At 33.1% G+C, this 10,660-nt stretch overlaps 2 protein-coding genes across 2 annotated transcripts; both read left to right on the plus strand.

The window, feature by feature from the left end:
* The first annotated feature begins 132 nt into the window (after positions 1 to 132).
* Positions 133 to 4,725, plus strand: LOTGIDRAFT_205097 (hypothetical protein). Its single transcript, XM_009048680.1, has 7 exons — positions 133 to 178; positions 614 to 741; positions 1,168 to 1,286; positions 1,674 to 1,812; positions 2,032 to 2,223; positions 3,898 to 3,986; positions 4,300 to 4,725. Exons 2-7 carry the CDS (start codon positions 658 to 660, stop codon positions 4,325 to 4,327), a joined length of 651 nt encoding a protein of 216 aa, XP_009046928.1. The 5' UTR covers positions 133 to 178; positions 614 to 657; the 3' UTR covers positions 4,328 to 4,725.
* A 1,304-nt stretch (positions 4,726 to 6,029) lies between these two features.
* Positions 6,030 to 9,487, plus strand: LOTGIDRAFT_237985 (hypothetical protein). Its single transcript, XM_009048681.1, has 2 exons — positions 6,030 to 6,099; positions 6,808 to 9,487. Exon 2 carries the CDS (start codon positions 6,936 to 6,938, stop codon positions 8,274 to 8,276), a length of 1,341 nt encoding a protein of 446 aa, XP_009046929.1. The 5' UTR covers positions 6,030 to 6,099; positions 6,808 to 6,935; the 3' UTR covers positions 8,277 to 9,487.
* Positions 9,488 to 10,660: the final 1,173 nt, after the last annotated feature.

Raw genomic sequence — 10,660 nt, forward strand, 5'->3', positions numbered from 1 at the left:
TTTAAACACGTAAGTCACTTTCTGGGATGATAAAGCATTATATAATTATTTAAAAATTTTCCCTGACCTGGAAATGGTTTCCAAGCTAAGGTCAAAGTTGAAGGCCATGTAAACAACAACAAAGATGGTGAAGAAAGTGAAGGTTGTTCAAATGATGATTTTAAAACTGGCTGAGACCGTAAATGACACTTTCTTTCCAAGCATGATTTGAATAAGGACTAAAAGTTCCTTATAGACATATTGAGATAACTCCAGCATCATTGACTTAAGATGCTGTTTTATTTTAGTTTCTGAATTTTGCTCAAAACAAAATGTGTTGACTGTTGGTTGGCATATTTTTTTTGATCACATTTCATTTGCAAGTTTCAACATGCTGACACTGTGTCTGTTTCAACTATGATGTGACAAAAAGCATTAAATGCTTGTTAAGCAGCACTTGTTCGCTGTGTTGCCAAGTCACTTTAAACTTGAATGTATATATTTTTGTTCCTCATGAAGTTCATGTCAATTTATTTCGTTCTGACTTACTTCTTTTAAAACACTTCCTGGACTCATGAGTCTCTGTTGAATTGTTAATTAAACATGTCCTAATAGTAATATGTTATGTTTTCAGTAAAATGAAAAAGAAAAAATTTGATCATTGATTGAAGAAAAAAAATGGCTACCAAAAGACAAACAAGTGTCCCTGATATTTCGGCTTTAAAAGCCAATGATAGTGCAATGAAGTTGAGAATAAAAGAGGTTGGTAATCCATTTTGACAAGTGAACAGGTCTATCTTATGGTACCTCCAAAACCGCCTAAAGAAATTGGCAGTGACTTTTACATTAATAAGCACAGAAACAATTGATTTTGCAGCTTCAATATTGCAGAGGTTGTTATTGGTTAGAAAACCTTATTATTCCAGCTAATAGTAGGCCACGGTATCAAAATTTTGTCATAAAAAAAGTTTTTAAAAAAATTACAAGAAACACAGATGTCAAATTGGGAATCATAATGATGCCAATAGAAACTAAAAGTATTCATGAAACTTATATAGAGCCTAGCAAAACTTGTTTTGAAACTCTGCAAGAATGTTGATCAACATTATCTTGACCATTGTTGATTAGTTAAAAAAGGCTGTTTTACTGAATATCAAGGATATTGTATGAATGTTTGATCAATTTCAGTTAGAAGAAGAAGTATCTAGTCTAAAGAAAAGATTGGACGAGTTACGGAAGGCTAAAAACACAACAATTACCAAACGAGAAAGAGAGGTAGTAGAAGTTGGTACACCATTCGCCAAAAGGTATTATGCTTTCTTAACATGATGGTACATTGGAAGGATCTGTTGCTAGGGAGGTTTGTGTTGAAGCACAGAGAAGCTTTTTGTGGTAATAACATGCCAATCTGTTACCCTACTCCAGCAGTGACTTGTTGCTGACTTAACAGAATTTGTAAAGATGTTTTCTAAACTAGGGTTTGAACCATTCCAATTTTCAGCAAGATGCCTGTAGATCTTGCAAGTTTACATTTAACTAAGAATTTTTTGACATCACTATAGCAAAATCTGATAATAATATCTAAGGTGTTAAGCAGTGGTGTCTTCAAAAATCGTTTTTCTTTTGTATAATGTAAGTGTCTTATTGCACCAAATTTTTATAACAGTTTTGTATGTTGTTTTTTTTGTGTTAAGAGATTCAAGTAATGATATAAAAGTAGCTAATCTGGAGAAGAAACTACAGAAAACTGACAAAGACAAAGATAAAGAAATTGAAGATTTACGCAAGAAATTTGAAGCAGAATTATCTGCTGCTAAAAAGTCGAATAAAAAAGTGGGTAGATTTAATTTAAAAATAGGAACAAAAGTTTTATATTTATGAAATGCCAAATCTAATTTGTAGTTGGATAGTTGATTGTATTAACAGGCCTACCTAGCAGAAGTCTAATGACCTGTCATCCTCTAAGTGAAATGGCACAAGCATCAGCATCAGATGACCTTAGTCAAAGTTAGAGACGCAAGACAAGATTTATTTTTCATTTGATGATTCTAGGGCTCTAACCAAAATTGTAACCATGAAGCCGAATTATTGATGCTCAAAACCAGTATTGAGGAATTAGAATCAGACAATGCAGCACTTCGTCTCCATAGCGACGACCTCAAGGACAAAATCAAATCATTAGAAGCAGACCTCAGTATAAAAGAAGCCAATTGGTGTGACAATGAGGAGAAATTAAAAATGCAGGTAACAGAGTTATTGCCCTTTGTCATTTATCTTTCATTTTTGCATGAAATTGCAGACGGATTGCATTCATCAACCAGAATTGTTAAAATTACATTATAAACTTGAGGATTTGGAAGATGAAAATAAGGCTCGCAGAAAACAGAACGAGGAGTATGCTGAACGTGTAGACACTCTGATGATGGATTTGTTGCTAAAAGAAGCTCAGTGGTGTGCTAAGGAAGATGAGTTGACAGAACAGGTCACCATTTTGTGTTCGTTGTCAGCTTTGGTGTCAATTCTTTTCTACACATTCTGATCTTCTTTTACTAGTAGTTGTCCTCTGGTTATAATGCAGATTTAGATGTTTCATTTGTGTTCATTTGGTGATCAGCTCCACTTGACGTCCATGATCTGAAGAAATTGTTGCATAACATGTGTTGAAGTCATTAAGATATCAGCCGATCTTTGGCTTGAAAGAAAGCTTTAACACTTACATGGGAATCCATTCATAAACATTGACTTGTATCAGCCCATTTTTGACAGTGTTTTTGATTGGTTAGTGAACTGAACACTCATTATTAAAGAATTTCATCAGATCATGGAAGGGAAGTTGCCTGCAGAAAAAAACACAAATTGATCTGCATTGTAATCAGATGATAGTAGTTGATAAATCCTTAAAATTTAGATTAATTATTAGATTATACTTTCTATCGCAAAATTAACCCCATTTTTCTGTAGTTGTAATGAATTCTTTTTTTGAATTTTATATTCCCTATGGAAGCTCTGGTTTTATTCTAACAAGTTTGTTTTTTAATGCCAATTAAATTTCCCTTGAGCCTTCACTAAATATATTTTTCCCTCCTATAGATTTCTTTATTGTGAATACTTCTCCCTTTATTTGATTTGCATTTTTATCTTTATAAATTTGGGCTGTGGATACAATATAGGCTTTCGATTTCATCAGATTTTCATTGTATTTGGCATCATTGCATCGTGTCCAAATCACACTCCATTCGTCATACTTCCTCGGGGCTGTGGTAACACAAGTGAGAATTACGTATTCAATGCTAAATATTGTCCAATCAAAATTGGCCTTAATGCATTGGTAGCAAATTTCAGCCAATCAAAACAAATCAATCGTTATGACGCTTTGTTTGAGAGCATAATCAAAACGAAAGCAGCATGCCAATCTCTTCAAGCCCCTAAAACAAAGTGTAGTGGGCTTAGTTTAATACAGGTTAATAAGACCATGTCAAAACCTGTATTCGTGATATGATGGCATCATTAATACAGTTGACAAGTTCTAATTAGTTTCAAGGAATAGAATCATTTGAAAAAATAATGTAATGAAATATGAGGATCTGTCGTTTAATCATTATGGCGTGAAGTTGACATTTCTATTTCATTCTTTTTTTTTTCTTTTTGATATTTGTTTGTAAGTGCAATCCTAAATCTTTTTACTACAGTGGTCTACTGACTTTGTTTTTAACAAATCCACTATGTTTCTTGCTGATGACTAATTGTTAGATAGCGAAACCAAATGAAGCTGTCATTATACGCTCTGAAAAGAACACAAATGTGAAAGAAAATTTTTTAGATTACAATAGACATGAAAAATAACAGATAAAAGAAAAAGAAGGATAATTGTTAACTAATTTTTGGGAGTTGAACTCTTTTTAAATTATTTATTTTTAGCTTAAATTATCATTCAATGAAAAATATAAAGAATGGATGCAGCAGACTGAAGCTAAGATTACAGAACTGCAGGAAACCAATGAATTATTGTAAGTGTTGAAAATAAAATTCTAATTTTGGGTAACTACAGATTTTTGGACCTATTTTTTTCTTATCATTGATGCAGTTCAGAGGGGCTGATATAGAAAAAGCGTTTATTCGTTCAACAGAGGCTACAGGCTAAGCAATCAAAATTGCCCTCATTGCACACTGTAAGGCTTTACCTGTCTTTATTTGCCCAATCTGGTACAGTAGTAAGGTTTTAAGCAACATTTTATTTTATTTCAATACCTTGTTGATGTATAGAATGATGTGGAAAATACCTTCGACTCAATTGATATGTTGAAATGTTTTTTATTTTAGGAGAGGTTATCTGAAAGACAAGAAATGACAGAAACAGTACAGAAAAAAAGATTAGAAAAGGCTCAATTATAACTGTGATTTAACATATCAGTCCGTCCATTTTTTAAATTATTTTTCCCTTTAGTTATTTATAAATGTCAGTGTTATTTAGCATACTAAATTACATATAGTTCTTACAGAGAAATAACAGTTGGTAGTTGACAACCATTTTGAATCTCTTCATCCACTTAAAGGGACATTCCGCTTTTTTTTGTAGGTCAGAATATTTTTTGCTCAAGTTTGTGAAAACTATACACCAAAATCTAGAGAAATGTGCCCTTTAAAGTATCTGGAAATTTTAACTAAAAAATCAATGTTAATTTTTAAACATTAAAAATATTTAAAAACATATTATGTTTTTTTTAACGTATAAGGTTTTTTATGTGTTTTGGAAGCTGTTTGAAAACTAGTGTACGGAGTGGAGTAAAATAAACGCCTAATTGTAGAGAAATATGTCTCCTACGTATACTAAAAGTTTCAACTAAATAATATCGAGCCATTATTAAGCCATACACCAAAACAAGGTCAAACTGCTTAATTAATAATTGGTACTCTCCGTTTTTAAGAGGGAGAGATTCAACATGATTGTAAACTACGTTCCTTTGTGTTATTTCCAAGTAAGAACCATATAGTAGTTTTGTATATTATGTTATTAAGTTGAAATTGTATATTGAATAAAGCTCCACAATTATTGAATGATGTGTTGTGTGTCGTTACAGAGATGCAACATGCTTACTCCTTACTCTCCTGAAACACCTGATGCCACTCTGCCATTTTGGTTGTCAACTCGTCATCCATGTCAGGAAATCCACATAGCTAAATTTGTATATTTTTTCATAAGATTATATATAATTTTACGGGCAGCAAAAACACCCCCTATTTTGAAAATGAATTCATCTGAACATAAAATACATTGTTACATTGTTTCATATTGATGCACATATAGGAAAGTCCAATGAATAATTAAGGGGTATCAACTCTACATCTTGCCTTGTTATTTAATCTTATTTTAATGATGTGTTGTTCTGAATAACTTGTTCTCTCTCTTTTCTGGCATATTGAATATAATTAACTTCTATTTAAAAAAAAATGTTTCAGAATCATATTTTATTGTATCCTAATTATTAGTCTGTATAATTGTCCAAATGATTAGTCTGTAATAGTACACCTAATATTCATATACTTATTAGAGAAAAATATATTCATCTATAACCAATTGAAGATATAATGTTAAATTTTATTATTTATTTTGCTGATTTATTTTAAGTTTCTGAGAGAAACAAATGTTGCTGAATAAACAAATTTGTATCAAAAAAATATTTTGTTTTATAGTGCGGTTATTTATTAATCCAACATGACGGAGAAACAATTGACATATCTGACCCTACCCAGTAACTCAGACCACAGGCCCTTGAAGTTCTATCAATATAAATAAAATATGGCAATGTGGAGAAAATAGTGTATACATAATATGTTGACACTATTTTCTCCACATTGCCCATATTTTATTCATATATTTTATCATAAGCTCTTACAGAGATTATCAAAAGGTGGATAGTTGATGCATTTTCTGTTTGGTAAATAATAGGCCCCATTATGTCCAAAACTACTGAAGCTACTTCTATTTATGATCCAAGATTGCAGAAATTATTTGTAGTCTGAGTCTAATACAAACAAAATAAAGGGGATTTCCGGTTATCACATGACCTGTCAGTAGCCTAGTCACTATGTTAGAAAAAGAGGTTTTTCTCTGAGAATATGGTACCGGTATTCAATTTATAATCTTTTCGGATTTATGATAGTATCTAGTCTAGTGGACTTGTAACAGCATTGTGTGATGGTTTAGTTCTCACAGCGAACTTGGTTCCTATGACCGAGCCAAAAACTCACAAAAGTCAAAATGAGGGTTTGTGAGCACAGGCCACAGGCATCTGTTTCTATGCAGACAGAGTCGACTATTGATAGAAACAGATGCCCGTGTTTGTGAGTGCAAGATAGGTCTGACTATACACAACAAAATTCAAAATTTTGTTTTTGGAAAGCATCCAAGATCATTAGATTATTGTTGAAAATATCTATTAAGGTGGGCTTATATGCATTAGATTAATTTGTGTCTAGAACAGCAGGTGGGAATTAAGCCCCAGCAAAACCTGCTTCTTCATTTCAGCAGAGATTGATTCATTTGCAATGTCTTTGTACAAAATCAAAAAGATATAGATTTTGATACATTCTTGGCACCACAAAATTGTCAGAAATGAGTTCTCTGGGTCTTTAATTCTTCATATTTTCAGTAAAAAATCTGAGCCCCAGCACCAATTAATTCCTGGCTATGGTGCTGGGTACTTATGGTATTCAGTAAAAGACAATGATTTCATGATAAGATAAGATATGAACCCCTATTACTGAAATACTGGAAATGATGAAAATTTTAAATGTTCAAAACTTTTTAAGATTTCAATTTTCTTCCAGGATTGTTAGAAATATTCTTAATAAATGGTGTTGATACCAGAACAGAATGTTGTATTGGACAGGAGGAGATCAAATAAGATTTTAGTTTGATCAACAAATTGGAAAGTGTTTGAGAGAAAGGTATCAAGATGGAGAGAAGTATCAATATGAATAATGAGGCAGAACTTTTGTTGAGTCCATCTCGGACAGTTAAATCTTATACTAAACCTAATGATAGATACCACTTGGTATATCTGATATTTATATTTCTGGGAATGGCCTGTTTACTTCCCTGGAATTTCTTTATAACGGCAGAAGACTATTTTCGATATAAACTAAGAAACACCAGTCTTCCTGAGGATATGCATTACACTAAAAGTAATCAAACCCTGAATCAACGTTTATTTGTGAGTTATCTCTCCATTACTTCCATGGCAACCAACACAGTATTTATGATTTTGACGACTTTGTTTATTAGAAGTATACCCATCAATATTCGAATGATAACTTCCATTTTGATAATTACTGTGGTATTTATTGAAACTACTATCTTGGTACGCGTTGACTCTGATGAATGGCAACATGTTTTTTTCATTTTGACATTATCATCTGCTGCTGTGGTTATGGCTGCTGTATCTGTGACAACTGGCTCTGCTATAGGACTCTCTTGTTTATTTCCTGTTCGATACACCCAAGCCTGTATGATTGGACAAGCTGTTGGTGGAACTTTTTCAGCTCTGGCTAGAATATTTTCCATTATGGGAAAAGGAAGTGAAACTGACAGTGCCTTTGGATTCTTTTTAACTGCTTCCATTATTTCACTGTTATCGTTAGTGGCTTATGGATTGTTGTATAGGCTGAGATTTTCGAAATTTTATCTCTCAAACCAAATCCATGCTATTCAAAATTCGGACAATGAGATACCTGCCTATAAAGAAATTATTGGATATCGTGAATACATTACCTCTATATTTAGAAAAATCTGGTCACATACTTTGTGTTGTTTTTTGACATTCATAGTAACTCTATCCTGTTTTCCGTCAATCTGTTCAACAATTGAACCTATGCATCCTGAAGTTAATAATGATTGGACCAATTTATACTTTACACCAGTGGCCTGCTTCCTGTTATTTAACATAGGAGATTTGTTGGGTAGAGTGTTCACAACCTTCTTACCAAAACCTAGTCTGCGTCATAAACATGTGTTTTTGTTTCTGTCAATTTTGCGTGTTGTTTACATTCCATTGTTGCTGTATTGTAATACTGGTTCTAAGAATATTCCAGTCTATTTTGATCATGATGTCTATCCAATGATATTTACTCTTACTCTCGGAATATCTAATGGCTATTTAAGTACCTTGTCCTTTATGTTTGCTCCTATGAATGTTCCTATTGAGCAGGCAGAAGGTGCTGGAGTTATAATGGCATTATCTCTGACAATGGGTCTGACAGTTGGTGCTCTGTTGTCTCTGTGGTTTCTGACCATATAGAGAATATAGTATTGTCCTGTATGGCAATACAGTGGCATGTGTCTTGTATGCTTAAAAATTTAATTCTGCAGTTATTTCACTCATTGTCCTTGTTTAAAGCCAGTTAATGGTACGTCCGATGAAAAGTTAAGTTTACGGCCCAAGCATTCAAGAGTACCGGTACGTATCTGGTACATGTATATATACCATTCTTAGAATTCCACTTGATAACTGACATTGGGCTCTATCAAGTGGTAATAGAAATCTGTATCTGACTCTATCTCTTTAAAGAGACAATGTTTTGATATTTTACATCGTCCACTCAAGTTGAAGTATAGAATTTCCCTTGAATCTCCAAAATCCTTTATTTCCAAAATGTTAAGAATCTCTTGTAATAAAGAAAATGTTTTATGATATAGAATATTTTTGTTAATGTCTCAATTGTAAATTTCAAGTTTATTTTTCTATCTTTACTTTTTCATCAATGTTTTGTTTTTTGTATCTTTGCCTTTACTTGTATATCATAACAAGACTTTTAGAGGAATCGATGTAATGAAATGAAACTTTAAGATCTGATTTTTCTGCTCCTTACAGAATAAATAATAAATACTGGCATTGCCATGCTGTGTGCAATGAGGGGAAAGTTTGCAGTATATTGGCATTGGTCTACCCATATTGATTTCAAACTGTAAAAATATTTTCAACATGTAGCCTGGTTGATTACACATTTGGCTCATTAGAGGCTTTATCTATGATAATTTACATGGATTAAGATAATCTATTTGATTAAGATTAGAATATGTTAATTTGTATTAATAACAATACTTATTATTAGTCTAAAACTTGTTGACTCTTGTCGAATTTCAGATGTTTTTGACACTTGATAATCAGATATGTAAGCCTAGCTTATGGGCATTATGTATTACACTGGAGCTTGGCCAGTGCTTCTATAGGACAGTATCTTCTTTAACACCCAACACTATTGTTTAGGAGAAAATACATTTAAATTCAAATATTTTTCTAACTTTACATTGTTTCAAAATTCAGAACTGCATAGTAAGTTGGGACTCTTGAAGAGGGCATCAGTCAGCAAGTTTCAGATCAAGGGCCAGCTTTTGAACAGCTCAATCACTCTTCAAGAAGTCATTGTGATAATGAAAGTTATCACCCCCTGTTAAGTGTATATATTAATTATAATTCTGTGATAATAATCTCAATAAATCTTTCCTTTTATTTTGTATTTCCTGAATTAGACATAAGATAAGCCAGTATGTTATATTATTGTCAGCTTTATAGATCACCTGACATCACCTAATTCTGGGCTCCATTCAAGAGGGTGGTCCACTGTTGTATTATTGTCAGCTTTATAGAAACACCTGACATCACCTAATTCTGGGCTCCATTCCAGAGGGTGGTCCACTGTTGTATTATTGTCAGCTTTATAGATCACCTGACATCACCTAATTCTGGGCTCCATTCCAGAGGTTGGTCCACTGTTGTATTATTGTCAGCTTTATTGAAACACCTGACATCACCTAATTCTGGGCTCCATTCCAGAGGGTGGTCCACTGTTGTATTATTGTCAGCTTTATAGAAACACCTGACATCACCTAATTCTGGGCTCCATTCCAGAGGTTGGTCCACTGTTGTATTATTGTCAGCTTTATTGAAACACCTGACATCACCTAATTCTGAGCTCCATTCCAGACGGTAGTCCACTATTGTAGGCCTACTAATGTGATCTCATGGAGATGCCAGGCATCATTTAAATGTTGCTGTTCTCATAGCTCTGTTGTGCCCATAATATTTGCCATTGATCAAATTCTAGCCTAACATGACCCAGCATTTATGACAAATGTAATGTTAGGAAGACATAATGATAAATCCATACATAACCTTTATTTTACAATAAAAATCAATTGATACAATCTCTGTCTGTACAATTGTTGAAGTATTAATACTTGTAAAATCATATATCAGATGTATTTTAAATTCAATAGTGATTTGACCACACAATATCATAACTTTTACAAATCCTAGCCCTACAGACCTTAATCACGCCTTGTTTTTGAGACACTGAAAGCGAGGTTCATAACGCATCCATAGATAAGAATGAATAGGCTGTTTGTGACGTCAATAAACATGATCAACAGCAAGAAAATGGGCTTAAAGCTGTCTTTCTAAGAAATGTGTGAGGGTAAACTTCATCTGAGGTGTCATTAAATAGCTTGATCAATTCCGATTTCAATCACAATAAAATTTATAATGAGAATGCTGTAGGGAGGCATTCGAGATTTGAGAAGTCTAGGTGGCGATCCCACTGCAGTGACTCCACGTTGCCTTTTGTTAGTTTGCGTTATGAGCCTCGTTCTGGATTCAATATGGCTGTCACATGAATAAGGTCT

The sequence above is a fragment of the Lottia gigantea genome, assembly GCF_000327385.1.
Source record: "Lottia gigantea unplaced genomic scaffold LOTGIsca_127, whole genome shotgun sequence".
Taxonomy (NCBI): Eukaryota; Metazoa; Mollusca; class Gastropoda; family Lottiidae; genus Lottia; species Lottia gigantea.

Bases quoted from the DNA above. Each gene is read 5' to 3' on its own strand.
- LOTGIDRAFT_205097 (XM_009048680.1), top strand. From the start codon at position 658: ATGGCTACCAAAAGACAAACAAGTGTCCCTGATATTTCGGCTTTAAAA. The intron at 1,813-2,031 runs GTGGGTAGATTT...TGATGATTCTAG, and splicing joins CTAAAAAGTCGAATAAAAAA to GGCTCTAACCAAAATTGTAA. The intron at 2,224-3,897 runs GTAACAGAGTTA...ATTTATTTTTAG, and splicing joins AGGAGAAATTAAAAATGCAG to CTTAAATTATCATTCAATGA.
- LOTGIDRAFT_237985 (XM_009048681.1), top strand. From the start codon at position 6,936: ATGGAGAGAAGTATCAATATGAATAATGAGGCAGAACTTTTGTTGAGT.